Source organism: Ostrinia nubilalis, chromosome 3 (genome assembly GCF_963855985.1).
Source record: "Ostrinia nubilalis chromosome 3, ilOstNubi1.1, whole genome shotgun sequence".
Classification (NCBI taxonomy): Eukaryota; Metazoa; Arthropoda; class Insecta; order Lepidoptera; family Crambidae; genus Ostrinia; species Ostrinia nubilalis.
The window spans coordinates 15,954,150-15,980,206 of record NC_087090.1 but is presented as its reverse complement, the minus strand read 5'-3'; the positions used below and the strand labels follow the sequence as shown (position 1 = coordinate 15,980,206).

The window sequence follows — 26,057 nt, the reverse complement described above, 5'->3', positions numbered from 1 at the left end:
ATAAAATACATAGTTTTGTCGTTCAAATAACTGCAGGTATTTAGAGGCAAAAACTCCAGTAATCGAAATTAACCGTGATTGTTTTGAGCTAATCTGTAAAGAATGCGTTATAACGCGCGGTTAAAGCAAAAATAATTCGTGCAAAATCGACGCAGCCGGTCGTAAATGCGTAGCTGCAAAGGTTATTGTCAACAACACCACTTAGGTGCTAGCTTCAAATGAGGCAGAATGGCGACAAATTAATGACATGATACATATCACACACATGTAGATATTTGGGCTGGTCAGAGCCGACTGACACTGGCTCTAAGGCACGATTCGAATCCGCAACCGATGTTACAGTTTGGTGACCAAACTATCGAGCTACGCAGCCGTCAAAAAGACATATTATTTTATAACCAGGGAAAACCCATCATTGTTTTGCTCCAATGATGATAACAGATCATACTAAAGAGGATTTAAATAAGCTATGTACCAAGTCGTCATAACAATTAAGGAATTTCCTTCTAGAAAAGCTTTTAAAACATTAATGTCGTATTACAATCTACATAAAGACATACAGCCAATTAATCAAATTACCAATGCTCAGTGACCGCGCGGTCGAAACCACACTTGGTTTGGTTGTAACTGGCTGAATATCCACAATGGACATGCAATATAGCAGGTTCTATACCATAAGAGTGGAGTAGATGTCCATGGTGTACCTTTTCTTAAAATTTATTGTACCTTTGGTTGTCGTCTGTCAAATCAATCCACTTTTCAATGGAGAGAAGTCGATCCCCTAACTTCAAACTTCTCCTGTTTCAATATTATTTATTGATTGTGTAGACTGTAGAGCAAAACACGCACTGGAGACCCGGCTTTACTTCTTTCTAACCGTCCAATAACAATTTTGTGAGACTTCCTCTTGAGAAATCTTTGTGCTGACCTGACCTGAGTGATTAAAATTCTTTAATTAACCTGCCTGGTTTAAAAATATATCTTCTCTTAGACGGCCCCCACTAGGTGAACCGACGATCTGTTGAAGATCGCGGGAGGTGCCTGGATATACGGGCGGCTCAGGACCGGTCGTTGTAGAAATCCTTGGGGGAGGCCTTTGGCCAGCAGTGGACGTCATTCGGCTGAAACGAAACGAAGACGGCTTTACCCGCGTATTTAGTCCACATTACGCCCGGTACTACTGCACCCACCAAATAAACTTCAATTATGGTACACGTGTTAGTACCTGCCTGTTTTCAGGCCACGTTACATAACACGGTATTGTTTCATGGAATAATGGTTTCAATCGCATTGTAATACGTTTGTTATTGCTGTAAAGTTACCTTCGCTGTACTGTGCAGTATATTCTTTAGGTATATTGATTTGTTTCTGTATTATGTTGTAAGGGTTTTTCGTGTTGTTTTTCATGATGATTGGGCAATTCGTATGTTATTGGTAAATAGTGAAAACACCGAATCGATACAATTTTGTAATCAACTCAACTAAGTTTATTGCACTAAGAAATGAAACACATTTAATGTGTAATTCCTGACCTTTATTTAAACAACAGTTTTATCGGAACTGAAACCAGAAGTAAGAACATGTTGTGTCATGTTATTTTAAACGAATAAACCTTGGCGGTTTTAAATTCAGCACTTCCTAGCAAGCATGCAGCTATTGAACGTTATCTAGACATTTTGTGAAGTAATTCAAAAGTTATTGTCCTTCAGCAGTAGATGTCTTGTGGCTGAAATGATGAAGTAAGTAGGTAGGGGGTATTGTGGTCAGTAGCCGACAGGTTTAAACTTTAGAAAAAAAATCACATTCTTTATTTGTATTTAGGCCCTTATCAGACTTTTCAGAGCACTTATACACGTCCCAAATACTACCATCACTTTAGGAAAACATTACACACCGTACACACGTTACACGTTCGTGATGGTTTGGCAATAAAATAAAGTGTGTTCGATCGGTGGACTCTCCCCTTTCCTTTTTGTAACTTTTTGTCTCATTCTTTTCTCTATTTTTCTTTTGTTTCTCTGTCTCAATCAGGTAATTTATCTCCAGAAAGAAGTCACACACCCCAATTAACATTCTAGAGTGCAAGATAATAATATTCTAATGAGTTGTAAATCGAACTCGGTCCTTGCTAATGAAAAACAATTCGAAATCATACACACTCATACATAATTGACTCAATTCGCATACTGTGAATTGATTACCTCACTGCTTCTAAAATTTCAACCTTATGTCCTCTTATTTGAGTATACTGTTCCATAATCCAATATGTGTTTGGAAAACTTTGTTTTGAATGCATGGTCTTATTGTTATAGCAATTAGAGCCAGAATAGAATACACACGAGGTGGTCCATATACATAAAATAAATCATAACAATGTCAGTATTCAATACAATCATATGGTTTCAATACTTAAAGGCAGCTACTCGAAATTCTTAGATAGTAGAAGTAATTCAGAACGTTTTAGCGCTAGATTTTTGTGCTAAGAATACATTATAAAATGTATGTATTTTTATGAATCAATACTCATTAGATCATACTTCTATTCTCGCCTGAATGTTGGCAGTGGATGCCCCATTGAAATTTAAAAATATCTTAGAAATTACCTAATACTCGTATCAACCACCTGTTCATTCATTTTCTCTGAATTATGTGAATTTCTATTCTATCTTATCATATCAGTTCTAATTATTAACCCTTAACCACTGACGTGTCATTTTGTTACACTAACACTGACGTACGTACGGCATACGTACGTAACTTTGAAAACCTTCTGATGTATCAATAGAGTGTAACTTTGGTGAAATTTGAATTTAAATTATTTACACATGTTTATATTAAACAGTGATAGTAAAAACAACATAGTAACATTAATAGAATAGTATGATATTGGTGAAATCCTCCAGATGTAATAAAAGTTAGACAGGCATTTTTTAAAAATCAACACATAAATATTCGATCATACTAGGAACTTCTATTTTGGCCATATTTAAGAATAATAACAGTTTTAATCAGGAAAAAATCACAATAGCAATAATTCACAAATTAAGTCACTTTTTAATACAGTTCATTTAGGAAGGCTATTTTCTATAGTCTTTCTTTGTTTGATGACCTGGTCACCAGTTTGCCGTGCTTCAAACTAGCTAGGAAATATGAAAATATGGTAAACAATTGTCAGAAGAAGTCAAATCCAAAGCCACGAACTAAAGCTCCTTCACCATCATGATGATTGTCCTCGAAAACCGCAACTAATATAAAAATTTTCATCCACTGGATTTTTTGCTAATTTCTTCGTCATTTGTAATATTTTTTTTCGTAAATAAAGTTTTTTATATACAGTGTGAGTCACGTTAAAGTGTACATATGAAAATAGATGAAACTAGACCTATCTTTATCGACAAAAAAGAGGTCAAAAATTTTTTGAGATTTTTTTTTAATTTTTTATAGAATTTTTTTTCTCCCAATTACTTATTGTAAAGAAAACGTAATAACTTTTAAACTAAGCGGTATATCCTGATAAAATAAAAACAGTAATAATGCTAAATAACAGGCGATACTAAAAAAATACATAAAATACACAAAAAATGCCAACAAATAATAAAAAATGATACTTTTTGAAAAAAATCTGCTTTTAACACTTGAGGACTCGCGCCTTAATTTGTAACATTCATACTCGCTACCGGGTGCGCTGGACCCAGTATATAAAATCCTATGTATTTTTCAAAAACTCTTAATAAAAGTGAAAACTACTTTATTGGAAGGATAATATGATATAAACAAAGACAAAATAATAAACCAAATAGTCATATTTATTGCGTTTTTCTAAAATAACAACTTATTTAAAAAATTGAAGGTTTTTTGGCAAAATGAGGTTATTTTTGAAAATTTTTGTAATTAAGAGCGTTTACGCCGTTTGGCGCAAAAACAGTACTTTTTCAACTCGTTACAATCATTAACCAGTAATACTACAAATATGTTATAGGCATAAATAGTTAGGCAATTTCGTCGTCTAAATAGTTAATTGAGAAAATATTGCGATTAGTTTAGTATTTAAGAATTCTATCAAGATAAGTCCACACAGGTTTTGTAAATTTCCACTTTAGCGTCAGTTTACAAGCTGAAATTTTTATAAAAATACTGTGAAAACGATTTAACAAACATTTATATCCTATAGCATAGATCCTTGGGCAAATAGTTATCTGAGAAAATTTTTAGATTTAAGCATTTTACAATAAGAAATCACAAATTAAAAGAACGTGAAATACCCAAAAATCAAAGTGATTTTTTCACCAATATTCTTCCTTTATTCAACATAAAAATAGCTTAATATAATAAAACAACATCTTCTTTAAAATATTTACTTTGAAACGATATTTAATTCATTGTTATTGTTTTGCTATAAACATTTGAAAACTATTAAATAACGCCGCGCGCGAATCATTTCCAATGATGCCCCTTGAAACGCCGCGCTTCGCGTAAACGCTCTTAAGTATTTAAAAAAATACCTTGTTTATTTTAGTAAACTACTATGATTTGCCTACTTATACCAATAAACAATTAATGAGAAATTTGTATAGAACTTTAAAAAATTCACTTTGTTTACCGGGTCCAGTGGACTCAAAAACACATTTTTCGTCTGTAGCAATCACATGCAGTGGGCGATTATGACCGCTATTGGCTGTGCTACAATGTCGTGGAAAGGTAAAAAGAGCGACAACATCGCAAACGTCAAACTTTAAAAGTTATTACACAAATATTGAAGAACTGGGTCCGTTAGACCCATTAGCGAGTCCTTAAGTGTTAAATTCGTGTTTTTTTTGTTATTTGATAAATTTCTCCAAAAAATGCCCATATAACCGGAGGTTTTTATTACTTTGTAACATTCTCTATCGTATTATCTTTGTAAAACCAAAAATCGTATGTCTCTATCTCTATCACAACATTTGCTATGATCGTTTGAACAAAGGCCTGCCACAACATTATTCTCCGCTACAGGTAAAGACAATTTTAATTTTAACTAAAATGCTTATTTTACTTTGAAATCTTTTGTTTTTATTTGAAATCTAACTTGTCTTTATCAAAATTACAAATCTAGAGCCATTTTCAGTTTCTTTGTTAACGAAGCGTTGAATGGCGCGCCCGGAGAGGCTTAGTTCAAACGATCATTGCAAACGTTGTGATAGGGATAGAGACATGCGATTTTTGGTTTTACAAAGATAATACGATAGGGAATAATACAAAGTAATAAAAACCTCCGGTTATAGGGGCATTTTTTGGAGAAATTTATCAAATAACCAAAAAAACACGAATTTAAATGCAGATTTTTTTCCAAAAGTATCATTTTTTATTATTTGTTGGCATTTTTTGTGTATTTTATGTATTTTTTTAGTATTGCCTGTTATTTAGCATTATTACTGTTTTTATTTTATCAGGATATACCGCTTAGTTTAAAAGTTATTACGTTTTCTTTACAATAAGTAATTGGAAGAAAAAAAATTCTATAAAAAATTAAAAAAAAATCTCAAAAATTTTTTGACCTCTTTTTTGTCGATAAAAATAGTTCTAGTTTCATCTATTTTGATATGTACACTTTAACGTGACTCACACTGTATAGACGGCTAAGTAAATAAATTAGACTGCTAACAATTAATTTTATCTATGGACCAACATACAAAAGCGATGTTGAAAAAGTTACAATAACACTGACGTTACGTACCACATACGTCGGGTGGTCTAGCTCTTCTACTTAGGGACGTGCTACCCATCTATTTTTCCTGTAGCACATACATCTCTTGCCACTAGGAAACTATCAAAAAGGACACGCAAAAATTTCCGCACAAAATGAAGTTTTGAACGAAAAACCGTTTGACCGACGTACCACGTACGTACGTCAGTGGTTAAGGGTTAAATCGGCTTCTTAGTCTAAAATCTTGCAGTTGTGGGTTCGAAGCCCAGTCGGGGCTATTTTGATTAGATTTTTACATTTTATCAAATATCTAATTTCTAGCAAGTTTCCTTTGCAAATAGAGATTATTATAAGTACTAATCATTTGTAGATTGTCCAAATTACCTCTTGACCAATAGGAATGTTAGAATGTGACTGAATAACTTTATTGCTTCAAATGGTGGTTATAAAGCAACGTGTTACATAAAATGTAAGACTTAAAAGAATCTCGTGTCTGAAATGACCCAAGATTCAATATTTCAAGAATATAGACAATTGGATTCTAGATAATAGGAGATAACTAGATTTCATTTCATTTCTGAATACGGATTTCAGAATAACGATTCAATATTTGCTAGACAGCTCAATTATTGAGAAGTGCATTGTTTTGTTTAATGACTGACTCATTTCCACTTAGATTCTAGATTCTACACAAACAAACAGTATAATTTTAAATATCGTTTAGCTCTAAAATTTGTTCCTAAGCTATAGGTATTAGAGTCTGAAATCGAATGGATAAGGAACGTCCTTGCTTGTCGCACTTTGTTCCGGTTAATGACGATAATAAAGGATTGAAGTTGCTATCTGTTTAATTATTCAAACGCTGGCAACAATGGGAAATGTATTTGCTTTAATAATTATGGGTTTTCTGAATATTTTATGTTAGTTTTCATTAACGGGACAAGAAAGAAGAAATGTGTTAGGTGAAGTAGAAACACTAAGGATTTGCCACGCACTATGCCTTCTGCGGTCTGCGATCGGGTCAAACTGAACGCAGCTTGCTCGCATCGTGCGTGTATGAACAATATTCACGCACGCATGCATCTAGTATTGTCACTTATTGTTAAAAATTGTTCTTCTTCTTAGTCGGGCACTCTTGTCAGAGTGGTCGTGGTTGCGCTGACGAGGTATACGGTGGGGTGTGCGAATATATCATCTCCGAGGGTAGCTCTCCTGGCGATGTGCTTCCATGTCTGACGGTTAGAGGCGTCGCGAGTACACTGGACCATGGAGGACTCAGTAGCCTTTGTGCTCTCTTGCCTTCCACCTGGCCTAAAAATTGTTACAATGTAAAATTGTTACTCATTATTTTATTGCGGGTTTAATGATAGTTTACGTTTCCTCTGGGACAAACTTGGCCTTGGTCAAACTGTAGATCCTGCTGACGAGTTGCAACTGGAGGTGGGAAGTGGGAATATTTCCGTATTATTTATAGTCCCCCTCACTTTATAGAGCTGACTTCCTAATACATAAGAGACCCAATAAGATACTTGTGCCCGTTTTTACCATTAATCCCTAATTTTTAAGTGGCCCCTAGGAGAACAAAATGCCTGTTATGTATTACCATAGGGGTCACTTAAAAATTAAGTAGGGATTGATGGTGAAAACGGGCATTTGATTCCAAAAAACTTGCCAAGTAATGTAATTGTTTTTAACTTTTTTTTTACGCCATTGTATTGTAGTTTCCAAATTGTTAATGCACGTTAACAATGCACATGAATCACTAAATAAAAATGTAAATCCGCCCACATATGAGCTCAGAAATAGCATACTTACCTGCAAAAGGTAAACAAATTGATTTGTTTGATTTTATTTTTGCTAAGAATTTCCTGTGGATGCACTGTTGATGTTTAGAATCAGATGATAAGGTAAAAGGAGGGACATGCATTCGCTATAATGTGATAGTACAGATTTGAGATTTATTGATTACCATCACATCCTACTAATATTATAAATGCGAAAGTAACTCTGTCTGTCTGACTTGCTGTCACGCCTAAACCACTGAACCGATTTTGATGAAATTTGGCATAGAGATAGTTTGAGTCCCGGGAAAGGACATAGGATAGTTTTTATCGCGGTTTTTGAAACAGGGACGCGCGCGATAAAGTTTTTCTGTGACAGACAAAATTTCACGCGGGCGAAGCCGCGGGCAAAAGCTAGCAAACCATATAGGAACGCATTTGCTTTCCTTTTTTCGCTTCCCTTAAGTATTAACAGATACCACACCAATCCATCGTTGATTTAAGTTTGCAATATCGCGACTAAACTCGGAACCGTCACCCAAGTCAATTAATCAGCCGTCTAGACATGTCTGACTCTGAAGGCGACTTATCTAAGTTTAGTCTGCCCCAATGAAACCAGCAATTTGAAAAACAAAGCTGAATAACATTGACACCAAGTACTCTAATTTTGCACTTTATTTATTGTTTACCGCTTTCTCTTTTACTTATTTTAAAATACTATCTTCTGGAAAGGTTGTCTGGAAAAGATCGCTTTTTTTTATAGCGATAAGACCGCCTAAATTGTTCCGTCTCTTTTGTGTATTTCTTATCTTGTTTGTTTTGTGTGCGGTGTACAATAAAGTGTTTATGTATCTTGTTCATGAAATAGTTAAAGTATCTTATCCAATAGACCAGGGGTCTCCAAACTACGGCCCGCGGGCCATATCTGGCCCTCCAGTGCCATCAATTCGGCCCGCGACAGCTTAAGACTAAGCCTATGTTTGCATACGTGGGCAGTAAAATTAAAAATGACTATCTATGGCGTATCCACTCGTCCGCCATATTGAAGGCTAATGGAAATGAAATGTCTTTGAAATAATGTTCAAAATCGAGTCTGTTCCTTCAGATTTTCGTCAAACCTTATTCATGAAATGACTAAAGTGCTTCATAAGACTATGAATATTTCAGTCAGAGCGGCTCTATGTATAGCGCGTCCATTCGCCCACCACAATGAAGGGTAATATGAATAGAAATTAAATAATTTTGAGAATGGAGCCAATGTTCCATTAAATTTTCGTCAAACCTTATTCATGAAATGGCTAAAGCATAGTCGGCGTCATATAGTTCGTGACACAAGTAGTCAAAAAGTTCGCAACACGTCTTTGTTACAATCGGAATAAGGTTGTGTTATCAATTCTTCTGACACAATCATGGTGCCCCAACAATATTGGTGTTATTTGAAAGGCCAATAAATATCCTTAAAGAAAAACACATTTAATTTCTTAATAAATGATTAACATTATACCGTAAATGTGACTTGAAAATAGACCTCACTTTGGGCTCACCTCTGGGATCAATTAGACCAATTTTTGTGGTTATAAAACCAAATAGTGATATTACGTGTCCTTTTTAACAGATGGATAGCAATTAATCCCAATTTAACAGTTTTATAGCCATAAAATTTGGCTCAAGCGTAACTACCTATTTTTTGAAGAAGTGACTCTGGATCCTTCTTCAAACACATTTTTGGGGTAAAAACTTTTCCTTTGATGAAATGAAGTTTAGAACTAGGCTTTCAAATGCAACCAATTTTGGTGGGAAGTGGGGATGCATACGTTTGAGAAGTGCTTGTTGCGGGAGGTGCGATTTATTTGATGCCGAGTGTATTTGACGCTGACTGTAGCCATTGGCCTATGAATAAAAGTAAAGACGGCTCCATCTATAGCGCGTCCACTCGCCACAATGGGGCCACTCTGCGACAATTATGCAAATTCGCGCTTGCCCCTACAAGTGCCGGGGACCTGCGATGCAGCGACTTTATTGCAACGGCACAGGGGCCAGAATTAATTGGCCCAATCTCTGCAATTGTCATTGAAAGGTCACCTCTGATAAGGTTGTCGAGCACGAGTTTTTTGTGGCAGTTAAATGTAGGTACTCTTTTATTGCCACAATTGGATCTCATTCAGACAGGCGTCAGGGTATTGATTTAATAATCGTCGTGTCGTGGTGTATCACAGTCACAGATTGTAAATCGTTTGAAAACGACAACGTACGCGTTACGTTTCCGTTTAGTTTCAAAAGTTAGACAAAGTTCACCCCCAGGGGTATTTTCAAAACAACTAGTCCTGCGCTGGCCGCATCTAGGTTCTTCCAGCTTTCATTTATTTTATGATGGTTTAGGTTAAAATTTTAGATTATGATGATTGAAAATGAAACAACCTTAAGTAAAATATCTTTTTTTACGAAACCCTTAAAATTACTATTATATGCCCTTGAAAACAAAATCAAAAAATTTTAGTTTTTCAAACAAGCACTATCGGTTTTTTTTGTTTTTATCCACAACGAGGAAGCTCTTGGCCTGTATCCCACCTGATGGTAAGTGACGATCAGGCCGAAGGTGGAAGCGAGCTTCACCCGGAATCCTCAACCACGGAGGAACTGGCTATCTTACCTCTAACTGCCGGAACACAACAGGCTGTTAACATTATTGTTATGGCGACAGACTTAGGTAATATGGTGATCTATTTTTGTCATAGTTATGTTTATAGTTATAGTGTTTTATTAGGTCTCTCTTTTGTCTGAAGTGAGACGTGAATAGAATCCTATTGTGCCGTGAAAGGCCAATCAAAAATGACAATGGAACTATAAATAGGTTACAGAACTCCAAGGTCCCTAAGGTAATGGTCAGAAAATTGCGTTATTCAGTGTCTTTCTTGTCGCACTATAGAAAATAACTGGAGTTTCTTTTCATTTAACAAGTCAGAGTAGCCAGAAGAATACGTATAAAGGTCATAGCACACTTGTCAACCCGGAAAGGGACCAACATCGTATCGACTTTCGCTGCGCTGTCAACCGAGGCAAGGCGTTTACGTTACGGCGCGGATAAGTGTGCGGAGTTTCGTCCAAAGAATACTGACCGCCTCGAGTTGATACTGTTACGATCCGTTTCAGGGTTGATAAGTGTGCTTCGTCCTTAAGGGTTGTATGCAGCCTGCCTCACAGTGGCACCATATTATGTAGGTATTGTTTTGAAACTGTGGTGTGGTAAAAAAGAGCAAATATGGTCGACAACCCTACGAATATAGTCTGCAGTTTCAATAACGCTATTTTAATTTAAACGGAAGGTGATCTTCAAGGCAGTAAGGATCATTGCCTTTTTTGGCCTCTCACTTCCACGTAAGAGAACACGAATAACAAGCAATACAAATTACGTAGTTCTCTGTAAGGACAGTTACAGTGGAAGAATCGTGATCGAGTCATTTAGTACTTATTTCAAGATAGAGTTAGCTCTAGCAGTTTAGCAATTATGGCGAGTGACGGAGCATCGGGGTCTTTTTTGTGAGTATGCCTCGTCCTTCTGACTTGGTGAGCCCCACAAAACATACCCTATCTCCGCAGGGTAGGTATGCGAATCAACGCATTTTTTCCCGTAAAAAAAGGACTTAACTTTCAGAAATCGCTACACTTCAGTTACATCACTTGCTTCATTTTGACACATAGATGATTGTTTAGAATATTGAAGATAATACCTAACTTTAGAATATATTCTGGTTTATGGAGGTTCTTTAATGACTTTCCTCAATTAACTCAATGCTGCACCTTGACTAATAATAGCAATATCAAACCAACACTTATTTTCGTGATGAAGAAAACAGTCACAATTTATGATGGCATAATATAGCACTGCACACTACGCGCCTCGGACCACTATGCGCGTTGTCACAGTCTGGGTGCGCGACATTCTTTCACGCCATGTTTTTAAGATATACGTGAAACGCACTGTTCGTTTTCGTGCGCAAGAGATGAGCCTGTAATTAAATTACGATTAAAACTTGATTGCAATTCAAGCTTAGTTTCAATCACGACGAACGAGTAGAATGTCAAAAAGGAAAAGAAAGGATCTCGCTTGTTCTTGTGGACATGCTACACTGTGCCCATATAGGTAGTTCCAAACTAAGTCAGACTAATGATTAGTGACACACAAAGTACCCAACACGTCTTTGTTACAAATTGGAATAAGGTTGTGCTGTCAACTTTTTCATTCTGGGAGTGGGTAGTCAATGCGAAAAAACGCTCAACGGATGGAATGTGCAGGTGTCAAAATGTCTTCTTCTTCTTCTTTTATTTTGGCGACGGCTTGGTCAAAATGTCCATACGGACCGGCTGTTAGTGTGGCAAAAAGTATGAACGTCAAAAAGTCCCAGTGTCAAAATGTACATTATTACCATGGTTACAATGGTTTAGTGACAAATGGTACACATCACAAAATACAAGTACAACAAAAGGTGTGATAGATAAAATGATCAACTGATATATTGTGCTCATGATTAAATTAATAAAATTAAATGTCAAAATGTTCAATGTTCTTGTAGTCTAGTCAATAAAGTTCTTTTGGACATTTTTACCTTGATGCATTTAAACACGTGTTCACGTTAGCTATTATACAATAAGACGCTTGTTCAAATAAACCCGAAGACATTTTAACTTCAGATCATTTTAACCATTGCTCATTTCGACGTTCATACTTTTTGCCACACTTACAGCCGGTCCGTATGGACATTTTGACACCTGCACATTCCAACCGTTGAGCGTTTTTTCGCATTGACTACCCACTCCCAGAATGAACTTTTTGGCTATATACGCTTCATTTTCGTACAGAAAACACCCTTAATCTGATTCCTGTCCTCTTTCCAGCATTCCTGATCTGCGGACGGCCGACCATCCTGGTGAACGTATTCTGCGAAGGCAGCCTCAGCGAGGCGGAGTGCGAACGACTCTCCAGGGTAGCCGAGCTGGCTGCTGCCGTCAGCATCCAGCTGGTGTTCCTGGGGGAGTTCCGGGACTGGGACAATGTACTCGGTGAGTGGACATCGTAGCTAAGACAGTGAGCTACATGGCACTAAACTGGTTATGTATACTGCAATACTGCAAGAGGAGCTACAGTACAGAGTATGAGAGAGAGTCTAACGAGGGTGGCCGAGCTGACTGCTGCTCTTCAGCTGGTGTTCCTGGGGGAATTCCGGGATTGGGACAATGTACTCGGTGAGTGGACATTGTAGCTGAGACAGTAAGCTACGCAACTGCACTCAGGAGCATTTAATGAATGCTGCTGACAACGCCACTCTTGTAGCGGAGTTTTGGGCTGACACTGTGTAGGTTTGTTGTCGACACGATAAGAAGTAGAAGTATGCTACGTGTCACCATCCTGGTCAATGTATACTGTAAGGGCAGCAAAGAATTAGGCGATTGCATAGAAAAAGTCTGATTCTGAATTCAAGCCTGTTAATCTACATATTACCTTTTTTATCGCTGTTAATTTATAAGCCGTCAACCTTAAGATAGTCTTATTAGGAGATCAGTCAGACTGGTATCGTCATCAGCGATTACTGATTATGCTCGCCCTACTTTTATCAGTATTTGCTATGCAAGTTTCATGAAATTACCTAAATCAATAAATAAAATGCTCAATGTGTACTATCCATAAATCGATAATTGCATACACGTTTCTTTCATAACTTTTTATTAGTTCTTAACTTCTTAGCAACAATCAATACATTAATCTTGCCTAATAGGATTAGTTCCCGATAGCATAACGTGTCGCTATCGTTTCGACTCAATCACAACTCAATGTCGGTTATCTTTGAAATCCGGTCTGGAATAATAGTGATCCGTTTGACCGATATTGGAACCGGTACTGAGATTACAAAGTTTCAGACAGTAAATTCTTACGGCTTTATTACATTGTAAATACTGCCTGCTGCTGTATTTCCTGAACACTATAATACGGGCGTTTTCAAGCCGAGAGTGAATAGGCACTTACAGGGCAGATATGTACCATCCTAGACTGCATCTCACTTAACACCAGGTGCGATTGCGGTCAAATACCTGACTTGTCTAGCATAAAAAAAATTGGGATAGATTTTTTGTTAGTATTAAAAACCGTAAAACCAGATAAGACCATATAAAAATGACACTGAACTTTATAAGGACCTATTAAGTAATTTGAGTGGAACCTATCTTTGATTCCATAATGAAATATTGGGTTAGTCACAGAGACCTTTAGTATCTATTTCAGACGATTTTTATCATATCTTATGTACAAAATTGACACGATATTCGCGTGGACTATACGTAATCATTATACGTATCATTAGCTTAAAAGGGATTATTCTGGCACACATTTGGGCAATGACGTCATTAAGTAGGTGTAGACTCACTTTAGGTCTTCTTGTGACAAACCTACACCTCCTTACGTCAACTCAACCACCGAATACTAATACTACTGAATGGCATAGGTATGCTGGCAACCCTAATTATGACACCAGTTACAAATAACAATCGAGTTTAATAACGCAAATGGACTTTGTATGTATGTGTAAAATATCAAAATAATTCAGTCGGTTGACTTTGAAAAAGATAAATTACTTAAGCACAGTGTATTTATGTGTAAAATATCAAAATAAAGAGTAAACAGATATGACGTCAGTTTTCTGAATTTCCACGCCAATTCTATTGACCGAAACAGCGTGTCATTATGACTGTATATGACAAAAAGGATCATCTAATCATGACTAACCGTTTTTCCATCCAAATCCTGTTACAATAATATAGTTGACCTTTGTATTTGATACTGCTTGTAGGTCACTATAGCAGTACAGATTTTACTCTATATGCTTTTGTTTCAATAGTGAATCATCTGTCCGCGTACTTCCTGAAATGTATTTTAAATCAGTGCTATCTGGTCGCTATTTATAGCGATGCTACATAAAAACAATTCAATTATTAGGGTCACGTTATCATCATCATCCCAGCCATAGGACGTCCACTGCTGAACATAGGCCTCCCCCAATGCTTTCCATGTTGCTCGGTTGGTAGCGGCCTGCGTCCAGCGCCTTCCTGCTACCTTTATGATGTCGTCGGTCCACCTTAGCTGTGGACTTTAACAGGATAAACATTAATCCTGATAGGATTAGAATGACATTTGTAATCTTAATTAAAAATCTAATGATATTTTTTTGTTTACAGCATTACGAACGTGCCAACCGCTGCTCGACGAACAAATCTCTACAACAGTCGACGCTCAATACACAGGTTTGACGACGATCCTTCACCCAGGGGTAGTAGAAAAGAGCCATTTCAACGGCCACGCGGGGGTTGTCAAATCGGGGCTTAGTCATCTCGCCATACCCCGGGGTTGGTCGTGGGGCGGCCCTGCCTCCCCCTTCTGCCCCGTCTGGGCAGAAATCAAAGTCCCCGATTGACATAAAAACAAATCCAAACACGGCCACAATGAAAACCTTGCATACTATCTCCCCTCAGCTCTACTAGCAATACAATGCTTTCTAATAGTGTTGCTACACATATTCTACTTCAATTGAGATTACGCCGCCATTTGCAAATGTCAAAGATGGCGCCAAATATTTTTCATGTAATTTCTATGATATTTCCCAATGATATTTCAGCCTTAACCGTAATTATGAACGTATGCCAAAATAAATTTTATTACTTTATTTAATTAAATGTTTTGCTACTATATTAAATACTAATGAAATACAGAAAAATATTATTGCTAGTGAACTTGTTGAACTTACGGTCATGTACTGATATTTTTTGGAACATCGTGAATTTACATCTACCAAATAATGTATTTAATAATGGAGAGTTATAATAGAAATATTCTTAGGTCGTAACATTTTATTAAATATTTTGTTTATTTATTTTAATAACATAGTGGTATGGTGTTTACTTCCAATGGTGGGCATTTAGTGTATTATTATTTTACTGTAAATACTGTACGTTATCAATTTTGTGTTTATTTATTATTGTAATAAGAGTAGCAACTTTTAATATTTTTATGTTTAAACAGGCCATTATGACACTTTGGTTTGAAGATGAAATTTATTTTCTGTCCGAAGTCAGTCATATTCTGGTCACCCTAGTTCAAATAATTATTGGCTGTCAATTTTGCTGTTTTACTTAAATTTGACAATTCTATTTATCGGTAGTGAAACTTTTTTGCGTCCTTAATCCAAATTGTATGAGAATATTGTAAATATTTGTATGTATTGATAAGATAAGGCATTATGGAGCTTTGACCAAAAATGTGCTTTTTCGATAATAGGACAGTATTTTATTTATTTAATTACACGTTCAATTCGTTGTTTCAAGAAATAATGTATATCTAAATGAAATCATTTCTTTATGTATGAAATTTTATGTGTTTTAAAACAACTGTATGATTGTACCATTCTAAAAGCCGATTGTATTATTTCTTGATGCAATAGATATCAGTAGCTTTATTTACGAATATTTTCTTCCAAGTTTCATAATTTCGAAGCGTTAAAATATCTTCCTATTTTTATAAAAAAAAAACAGTATTTCCAAACTTTGCGAAACGGAATAAAACTTATTTAATCATTTAGCCTCAATCAGTAAGTAAATAGTTTTATTACCTTGTGGGGTCCATTAATGCAACTCTACGCTATGTAAAGGGCCACAAGTAGTTTTATTGTAAAAGTGTTCCTTTAATCTAATAGCAAATCGGTAGGTGCCTTTTAATGTAACGCCATTTCACTACTCTATTTTTTGTGAGAGATAATCTAATGTTAGTGTGAATGAAATTGATAATGGAGTGATGAACTGACACTAAAGTTGAAATGGTTTAGGCGTAGTCCACATTGAGGGGTGCTTTTAAGATATATTTACATTGGTATGTAACATGGTCCGTACTTAAGTATTTGTGTGAGTACTACCATTTAGTGAGCAATATATAAGTTCAGTACAGCAGCCTATCTAGTACTTCATACAAGTATTTGTCTTAATCATAATGTTACAAGTACGGGTCACGCCTCACACGGTATGCCAGTGTGAATATACCTTAACCGTAACTTAAGTAATTTCGAAAAATACGCAGTCGTCTGTATTACTAGTGAGATCTCGTGAAAATATCAAAGAGAAGCAATATATTTTAGAGGTATTAATAATTACTCATCTGTATATTAAGGTAATAATTCGAGATGGATAAAACAACTTTAAATATGCCTGATCAAGACAATGTTATGTAAATTTTCCAATCGAATTTGAATTTATACACTGAAATCATGTAGTATAAAGTCCATTTGGAAAGTGCGTCATAGTAGGTTAATGAGTGGCCTTTACGTTAAGCTACTTAAAAAAAACAGTCTCAATTTTGAACCTAATAATAAATAAAAAGATAAAATTCAAAATGCATTCGGAGTACTTTTCGATGTCTACTGCGCACTATATTAAAATATGACCTTATTCTGATCGAAGGTAGCAAGGATTTGATGTGAAAGAAAATTTTCGACGTCGATTTCAAACGTTCTGTGGAAGAGCCCTGAGTACAGACAGCACATCAAGCTATAGTGGCCTCTAATTGTATTGCAATAAGTACTATTTTGCCACAAAAATTTAAGTCCGATGTGCTGTCACTTTACCTCTCAGTACCTGCGGAGAGCTCCGTTAAGCTTCGGCCAAACCAACGCGTGCAGCTTGCGTCGACGATGGCGATCACTGCGCGTGCATAGATCGCCGCGACCAATGACAGGACGCGTTGATGTGAACTCATCGCTACAGATTCATACACATCTTTGGGCTGAGGAGCGCGTTTAAAAATGTATGAAAATTTTAGTTTTTAAACGTTTCCCGATAGAGGCGCTGTACAATCAGTCATACATTTAATGTCATTTTTTGACGCGCTCACTAATGGGCGCGTTTGATTTAAATTCACACTCGGCCCTCTGATCGCTCTCGCGCACGCAGACTGCACGCGTCGGTTCGGCCGAACCTTTAGATATGTTATCAAATATGTATATTAAGGCGTAGTTAACTCAATGAATTTGCACGATTGTGATCCAGTATCTAGGGAATTGTAAATACGGAGAGATATCTACTTAAATATTTTTTTATATTAAAGTTATATTGATCTCGTTTTGTGCTTAGAAAATGTCGGGTGCAATTTACCTATATCTTTACAAATAATAGTTACTTTTAAAAGATTAGAAGATCTGCAGAGTTAGCGACTATTTTCTCTACCACGACAGGAATTCCGCGTAGAACATTCTTTAAATCTTGATTTTAATTATTTACTGACAAATATTACCCGTTTTTTGTGATAATTTATATCGTGTATATTTTTCAATGTTATATTTCTTGGTGTAAGTTATTGGTGAATTAAATTATTGGAATTAACACACGCTTTTATTTAACGTCGTTAGTTAACCTTTATCAATATTCTAACTTTTTTCATCTAGACAAATCAAACATCGATTTTCTATCAAACCTGACGCATGTTGTCTGTCTTGTCATCAAGTGCTGCAATTTATAAGCAGAAGAAATAAATATTAAGCGAAAACGTAGCAGCCGCTATAAGTTAACAAATTCTCCAAAATGCCGGACAAGGTTGTAAAAATGGAAGGCATGTTATTCGAATACCCCACGACATACTTGAACGACTATCGGAAGGAGGAATTCAGGTAAAGTCCCCTGTCCATTTCGTGGTCCCAGGATTCTGTCCCATTAGGGCCCTCGCCCACAGCGACTTAAACGCGTGACAGCATCGCTACTAACGCGCGTTAGGCCTCAGCCTCGAACTTAGCGGGCAGCGGGGCGGCGGCGGCGCGGGAGCGGGGCGGGCAACGCAGACCCGTTCTCGAAACCAGCGGGCAGCTCGCGCGGCGCTTTAGCGGCGAAGTGTTGTGTTCGGGGTTGTGTTGCCGAGATATTTGTTTTTATTCGCGAACGAAATGTCTGAACAACAGCGACAATTGAGAATGTTACTAGGTATGCAAAATCACTTGAAACCTATGTTACAGTTAAGCTTTTACATTTACAAATACATTAGTTTTTATTTCATTCAAAAATACCCAGTAGTTATGATTTTATAGGCATTCAAAGTTCGCTTAAATATTGAGTCCCGCCGACGGTCACGTGACCCCGTGTGACGTACATTCACAGCGTCCGCTCACTAGAAAACGGATATAAACATACTTAAATAATTTTTTTTTGTAAATACAAACTTATTATACATATTAACACCCAGACCCATCACAGAAATTAAAATTGAACCAAATCCAAACTTGATGCGATTGTGTCGTTTTATTGCGAATTACCTTCCAGCTCCATCATTAGACCCCGATTACTATATAGAATTAAAATACTCATCAATACAAAACGAACGAGCCCAAACTCGATGCATTTAAGTCGTTTTATTATAGAGTTCCTATGGCCACCTTCCAGCTCCATCATCAGATCAGCTCCATGTCATCATAATATTGCATGGTCATCCAAATCACATGTGTTTGCGAAATTTCAGCTTAATCGGTTGCCTGGAAGTGGGTCTTAATTCAGTTTGCAAGATTCCACCCATACAAATATGAGCCAGTCGTTGTAATATGACGTCACGCGCATAAAATGGCGGGCCGGCCGCCGCCCGCACTTTTAAAATTCAATATCTTGGAAACTAATTGACGTATCGAAATAATTCTTTCACGTGTATTTTTTATTTTTAACAGAGAATACAGAAAGCTAAAAAACAAAATTAGTGAACATTCTTCATTTTATTTCGATTCAAATTTATTCCTTACGCTCGATTTATTGTGGGCAAAAGAAGGAGTGCGCTGCCCGCTCGTTGCCCGCTCGTTGCCCGCTCCGGCGCCGCTGCCGCGCCGCTGTTTTCGAGAACCGGTCTATTTGATTTTACGCATAAGATCCTGCCGCTCCCGCGCCGCCGCCGCCGCCGCCCCGCTGCCCGCTAAGTTCGAGGCTGAGGCCTTAGTCGCATTTGCAACGCACTACAGAAATGATGCCAACGCGCTACAGCAACGCGACTGCATCGTTACAAAAAGTCGCCGTGAGCGAGGGCGCGCCTGTTACTTGATTTGTCTCTGTCTCACTCGCGAACTGATACATTTAGGCTGCGTTTCCACCAGAGATGTGCGAGGTACGTAGCGATGAATTGTTTGTAAAGAACCAATAGAATCACTTCATTTACCGTGGCGAGGTAGCACGTCCCTGGTGGCAACGCAGCCTTATTCACAAACGATGCTTGCTTGTGAAGCAGCAAATCGAACGTACAGCCACAACAACGTTGAACAGAGCTCTGTGATTGGTTCGTGTGTCACCCTGTGCGTCCACGCACTTTGAGACTTCATAGTAATGTTTCTGAATAAGGATTGCGGTTAAAGACTGTTTTCACAACATTAGGGCGCCAGTAGCGACGGTATACAAGACGAAACCATCATGCATGATGCGGCGGCCACCTCCACTAAGAGACGTGCACACTATGTCGGACTGGAAGGCGCAGTCCATCCCTTTTGACCTGCTCCATAAGCCCAGAGACATCGTCGGCACTAATCCGTGGAAGGTGCAGGAGCGATATGTAAGTAAGACTTTGTAAAAAAAAGTAGACAAGCTTTTCTAAGTCAAAAATAAATTGATAGTTTGCCGACTACGTTCTCCCTCGACGGACCTCGTGGCAAATCTTTCAGTTGCTTGCAATCGAATAATTTTTTGATAATGTGACTGAAACTTTAGTGAGTCACCGTTTATTTTTTGGCAAAAAACGTCATAGTCATAAAAATCTTAGTATTGTGAATTTTACAACTACCTACCTACCTCAAAAAAAGTCGAGTTTAAAACCATCTCACGAGGGTAGTAAAATAAAAAGTAAATAAGTTTAGGCAAAATACGAGAGTAACACTGCCGCGCTACAAGTTTGGCTCGAGCTGTTTATGTTCTGTTTTATTTGAGATGTAATTTGTTTAGTTTCTTCTATGCGGATTTAGGAAAAGCCAAAAGACATAGAGCGAGAGCAAGCCCAGAAGTCGCGCCCACGGCTGGTCATGACCCCAGCGGTGAGCATGGACGACATCGACGACCCTCTGGCCAGGGAGCTTCTGTGCGAAGACATGTACATCAGCGACATGGCCAAGGGCATGAAGGAGGCTGTAGCGCCGTACACTAATGTACAGGCGCCGTTCGCTAAGCACCCGGCGCCGTCTAACCCTGTGAGTCTTTTAGCTCTATTTAGTCTACTAGATTGTAGAAGTTTTGGTTAGTTCATTTTCATTGTTTGTATGTAACATGCTTAGACAAACCTAGTTACAATCATGTAAGATTCTTTGCCTTGGGGGAAAGAGGTGGGCAAACGTTTTATGAGGGTGAAAATCAACACAAACGTCAAAAGTAGGTAGGTCTTTCTCTGACTGAACGCACTGAAAGAGTTTAAAGCCCGAATGGGTAAGCAGAAGTCAGCCAGCAGAGCCAGTTGTTCGGTATGCTTCTATGTGTGGAAATCCTGTGTAAAAATTTCATTCAAAAGTAGGGATCATTTTCCTACGAGCTGAAATAGCTGGAAGCCGAAACGAAAGGCCAAGAACTGCGGGGTTACTCCGAAAAACGTAATCCGAAGTTTCGAATGTCCATCTCTCTCACGCAATGCGAGATGCCACAATGAGCGACGGTGCGGAGCGTTTCAGAGTAGCCTCGTTGGCTCTGTGCCCGTACTAATACTCCCGTTAGCCCCTCGTACTAAGCTAAATAAGCTTGTGTCACGAGTGAGCTCACCACAATAGTCGAGCGGCGGCGGGGACCGAACCCAGGTTCCCCGGATCACGAGTCAGCCAGTCCGACCCCTTCACCGTTCGGCTATCATGGCTACAACTGCCCATTTCGAATCTACATCGAAGGTGCTGTTCCAGATAACCCTGCGCAAGCTGCAGCCGTACCTGGTGTCGCCCGAGTGGCGCATGCAGACGGTCCGCTGGGACAACCAGCAACTGCGCGCGCACTGCGACGCTACCAAAGACTTCTGGCTCAAGTTTCAACTGCCCAAGTAAGTTAACGCACAAGTAAAAGTAGATAGCACTAGTAGGAGCCTGCCTTGCTACACGTGCCCACACTACATCTTCTTAAATTGCTTTTTGGGGGAGAGGTCTTTGTCTATCAGTGGAGGTAATTTGGCTGAAACGAACGACCGAAGCCGAAGTGATATTTCAACTGTAATGACCAAGCAATGGCAATGGGCAGGGCACATAGTACGCAGAACTGACGGCCGATGGGGCAGCAAGGATCTGGAGTGGAGGCCGCGTACCGGAAAACGCAGCGTGGGACGTCCATCCACAAGGTGGACCGACGACATCGTAAAAGGAGCAGAAATCAGCTGGACGACGTCCTATGGCTGAGATGATGATGATGATGATTTGTCTAGCAGCGAACGTCATTTGCCTAACTACCTAACCTAATGTAGAGGAGGCCTTTGTCCAGCAGTGGACTAATTCGGTTGAAATGAACGATAACAAATGTAAACATGTTTGGTGTTTTCAGATGTAGAGCATGCGACGAAACTGCTGTAGTGAAGGCCCATAGGAAAATGCTGCGGCAGAAAAAGTGAATCAATAGGTTATGCATTTAGTGACTGGTGTAATATTTATTTTTAGTGAAGTTTATTTTAGTTGCGTTTAATTTACGATAATTTTGCATTTAGTTTTTATGCGTATATCTTGATATTGATAGTTAATTTAATAAATAATTTATAAATTTAACTCTAGGAATTTTAATTGCGTATTTAGAAAATGTAATTAGTCGATAGGATAGGGACTGCCTAAGAAAATCTATGAAATATTGGCTCTCTTGTTTAGTAAGATTACTAATAAATCTATTTGATTGAAACTTTTTGCTCAACGCCAATAAATCACACATGCCACCGTACTGACATGTGTCACTCGATTCGACATTTTGACCGCTTTATTTTTGTACGTCTAATTGCTTTCTGAATAATTTATTTTCGAATATTTATCCAAAATGACCTCCCCTACCGCGGAACGGCGTTACGAGTCTATGCTCTTCAACTACGAAACAACTGGGAGGACCGATTTCCGCGATGGGAGGATCAAGCCGATCATAACAACTGAGTACAAGCCCAAGTCTACCTGCCTGAGGGTGCGCCCTCCTCCATTGAAGGATATACATGCACTGACGGACTGGCGAGTGCCGAACGTGCCGTTCAACCTCATGCATAAGCCTAAGGACGTTGTGAGGACCAACCCTCGAGTGGTTCAAGAACCTTTTGTAAGTATAAGTAGTTAGAGTTTTAAGGACGAAGTGGTTTTGACAATGAGACCAGGCAAGTATATCCATGATAGTCATACCAAACCATACTAATATTATAAAGAAAGTAACTGTCTGTCTGTCTGTCTTGCTTTCACGCCTAAACCACTGAAGCGATTTCATCAAATTTGACATAGAGATAGTTTGAGTCCCGGGAAAGGACATAGGATAGTTTTTATCCCGGTTTTTGAAACAGGGACGCGCGCGATAGTTTTTCTGTGACAGACAAAATTCCACGCGGGCGAAGCCGCGGGCGGAGAGCCAGTAAAATAATAATTTGCTTCGACTAAGTGCTTTCGTAATCGCGGGACCTTCTACGGCAACCCGAAGAAGTCCGCGCATCGCTAACACAGTAGGTACCTACACTGGCTTGTACCACATCACGTAGCAATGTGAACATACTTATACACTAATCCCGCATTAGAAATACCACTAAATACAGCAAAAACTTACATTTTGTGCTTGCTGCGCGAATGGTTCTACTTTCAGCACGAGCCCGAAGACGAGATTCGCGAAGAAGTGCAACGCACAAGGCCTCGGCTGGTGATGACGCCTGCGGTTAGTCTGGATGACATAGAGCCGGTGTAAGTAAACTTACCCTCTAAGGCCCTAAGACTAAGGACCCTGTAAGGACTAGAAGCTTATCTAGTGTAAAATGTCCAAGGATATAAAAAAGGCCCGGTTTCCACCAAGTAGGTGGGCGGAGAATTTTTTTGAATAGCCAATCACATTTCATTCTCCAATAAATGAATGAATGGAGAATGAAATCTGGTTGGTTATTCAAAACATATCTCCGCTTTGATCCGGCTTCGCTTCGTAGAAACCGGCTGAAAATGTGGTGATTACTTTATAAAGGGTAAAGCAATACTACGCTTTTTACAGCAGTTTCAGTATACGTTGTTGAAAATGGCTTCTACCCGCTGTGCCGCGTGAAGGTCTCATGATTTCTGCTATTCGAACACTGAATTACTTACTTACCTAAAGTGTACATGTAATAAATTTTATATTAGGAATCGTAACGTCTCGCAGGACCCGCAAGATGCTAGTAGAAGACGTATACGTCACGAGCGTCATGCAAATGATGCGCGAGTCGGGAGTGTCCGAAGGCTCCAGCCTCCGCGCGCCCTTACCTAAGCTGCCTGCACCCGCCAACCCGGTAAGTATTACTTGTATTTACACTTAGAACTTAATCCCATATGCCATTCTCTCCCATTTAACCTTTAGGGCAAAGTTAACAACACTTGAATTCTTTCCACCCCACGTTGGGCGCCACTTTTTTAAGAGTTCTTTTATATTTAACCTTTTCAGCGCCACGTCAAATACAAAAGCCATCACTCTGACGCTACGCTTGATAAATTATGATATCAATATTACCATTGTATTCATTATTATTCAGTTCACATAATACTCAATTAGCTTATAACTGACATCATTTTTAAGGCGGATTAATCCGTCGTTGGCGGTCAACCGGTACGGTACGCATGTATCCGTCATTGGCGTTGAAAAGGTTAAGCTAGAGCACTGGCTTAATAACGTAGCAACGTCTTTATAAACGTCGATAAGGTCTCTTGGTGCACTAATTTACTCAACAAATACCCTGACTGAGCTGGGTGTGTGGTGGAAACGATGAAATGGCCATAAACTAGTCACAAAGGATGATTTTTTTTTTATTCACAACGAGGAAGCTCTTGGTCTGTATCTCACCTGATGGTAAGTGATGATCAGGCCGAAGGTGGAAGCGAGCTTCACCCGGAATCCTCAACCACGGAGGACCATTTAGTCGACCGTTCTCATTGACGAGACACTGAGGCGGTAAATGGTAAAAATCCGTAAAAGGGTCATTTTGATAGAACAATTACTCGATAGGATCCAACTCGTGTTTTGTTTTCGTTGAAGTTTTGTCAGGTGAATAAGGCTACAGGCCTAATTCTTCGCTTGACTGATTTTATTTTTTTACAGATAACCCTGCCGAAACTGTTGCCTCAATACGTATCTCCCGAATGGCGCATGGACTCGGCGGCGTGGGACAACCGCCAGCTTCGCACCTACTGTGACCCCACCAAGGAGTTCTGGCTAGCTTTTCAGTCCAAGTAAGATCTTATTCTAGACCTTATTCTCAATCGCTCAGTTCGGCAAGTTGGTGTTAATAAAGGTTTATGGAGTACTATAGAATGAGGAACCCAGAACGAAGAAGGTTTGGCTTGCATCTCACTAGATGGAAAGTGATGCATATGAACCGCTGAAAGGGGATGCGAGCTTCACCCGGAATCCTCAGCTACAGAGGAACTGGCTACGTTACCTCTATTAACTATTTACAAAAAAATACACCTATCCACCAATCTAGTCGAACTAGCCGTTCGAATCTATTAGCTAGGCAGCAATTAGACAGGAAACACTTGTATTACAATTTTTATTCTACTTTATAGATCAAATTGCTTAAATCGTATCTGTAGTTTATATGGTTTTGACCGTGCCCTAAGAGCAGTAAGCGAAAGGCCATGTGTACGAGTGAAATCTGTGACAGTTGATTTTTTCAAGTGCATACAATTTAAATTATTTTTCCAGATGTGACGTATGCGACGAAACGGCGGAGCGCGAGGCCCAAAGGAAAATGCGGAGGCTAGCAAAACGACGATAACGTAACCACAGCTTTATTGTCTAACAAACATACACAGGCTTAAAACAATACTAAACTTACGTCTATAGTTATACAGTCCAAGGTTCAAACGACTTTACGAAAACTCTTTAGATATTTATTTTAACATTTTAGATTATTTTATTTCATAATAAATTGTTAAGCTTATTTGTAACATATCGTTTTATTATGCTTAAAAAATAAACTGTTTTAACCCATTAGAGGTCAAACACAAAGTACTAATATATTTTAAATTTTTTCTTTATTTTCATATTGAAATCAGAGCAAAAAAACACAAAATACAAGAAAATCCTGAAAAAAAGTTGTTTTCATGAAATTACAGGGGTGTACTCAATTGGGTACAATGACCTCCTAGGTATGCAAATTTTCAAAATGCGCCTTTTCGACAAAAATTGTTTTAAGGGACTTCTTACACTGCCAACGCACTGTTAAATGACAAAGAACATACCCCAGCTCTTTTTCAGTTCTGATGGGATATTTTCCAACTCCATTTTGAAGAAAAGCCATCAACTATTGGTACAGCCGGACGCATTTTCGTTGTTTATTTAGCATATCTCTTCATCTAGTGACCAGTAAAGTATAGTACATAGTCTCTCGAGGTAGCTTGTGG

At 38.4% G+C, this 26,057-nt stretch overlaps 3 protein-coding genes across 4 annotated transcripts in view; all 3 read left to right on the top strand.

The window, feature by feature from the left end:
- The window catches only part of LOC135088052 (endonuclease/exonuclease/phosphatase family domain-containing protein 1-like), a 30,228-nt gene extending 12,354 nt beyond the window's left edge, over positions 1-17,874 (top strand). For both annotated transcript variants that reach the window (XM_063982938.1, XM_063982937.1), the window contains 2 exons: positions 12,358-12,522; positions 14,689-17,874. In XM_063982938.1, the coding sequence (XP_063839008.1) occupies positions 12,358-12,522; positions 14,689-14,924 (401 nt within the window). In that variant the 3' untranslated portion in view covers positions 14,925-17,874. The remainder of the gene's footprint in view (positions 1-12,357; positions 12,523-14,688) is intronic.
- Positions 17,875-17,966: 92 nt separating this feature from the next.
- On the top strand, positions 17,967-22,170 carry LOC135088369 (uncharacterized). The gene is made up of 5 exons (XM_063983220.1): positions 17,967-18,158; positions 19,888-20,062; positions 20,469-20,690; positions 21,384-21,517; positions 22,009-22,170. The coding sequence occupies exons 1-5, from the start codon at positions 18,073-18,075 to the stop codon at positions 22,073-22,075; spliced, it is 684 nt and encodes a 227-aa protein (XP_063839290.1). The 5' UTR covers positions 17,967-18,072; the 3' UTR covers positions 22,076-22,170.
- A 142-nt stretch (positions 22,171-22,312) lies between these two features.
- Positions 22,313-25,429, top strand: LOC135088187 (uncharacterized). The gene is made up of 5 exons (XM_063983078.1): positions 22,313-22,752; positions 23,281-23,375; positions 23,821-23,947; positions 24,751-24,881; positions 25,357-25,429. Exons 1-5 carry the CDS (start codon positions 22,486-22,488, stop codon positions 25,427-25,429), a joined length of 693 nt encoding a protein of 230 aa, XP_063839148.1. The 5' UTR covers positions 22,313-22,485.
- The last annotated feature ends 628 nt before the right edge of the window (positions 25,430-26,057 follow it).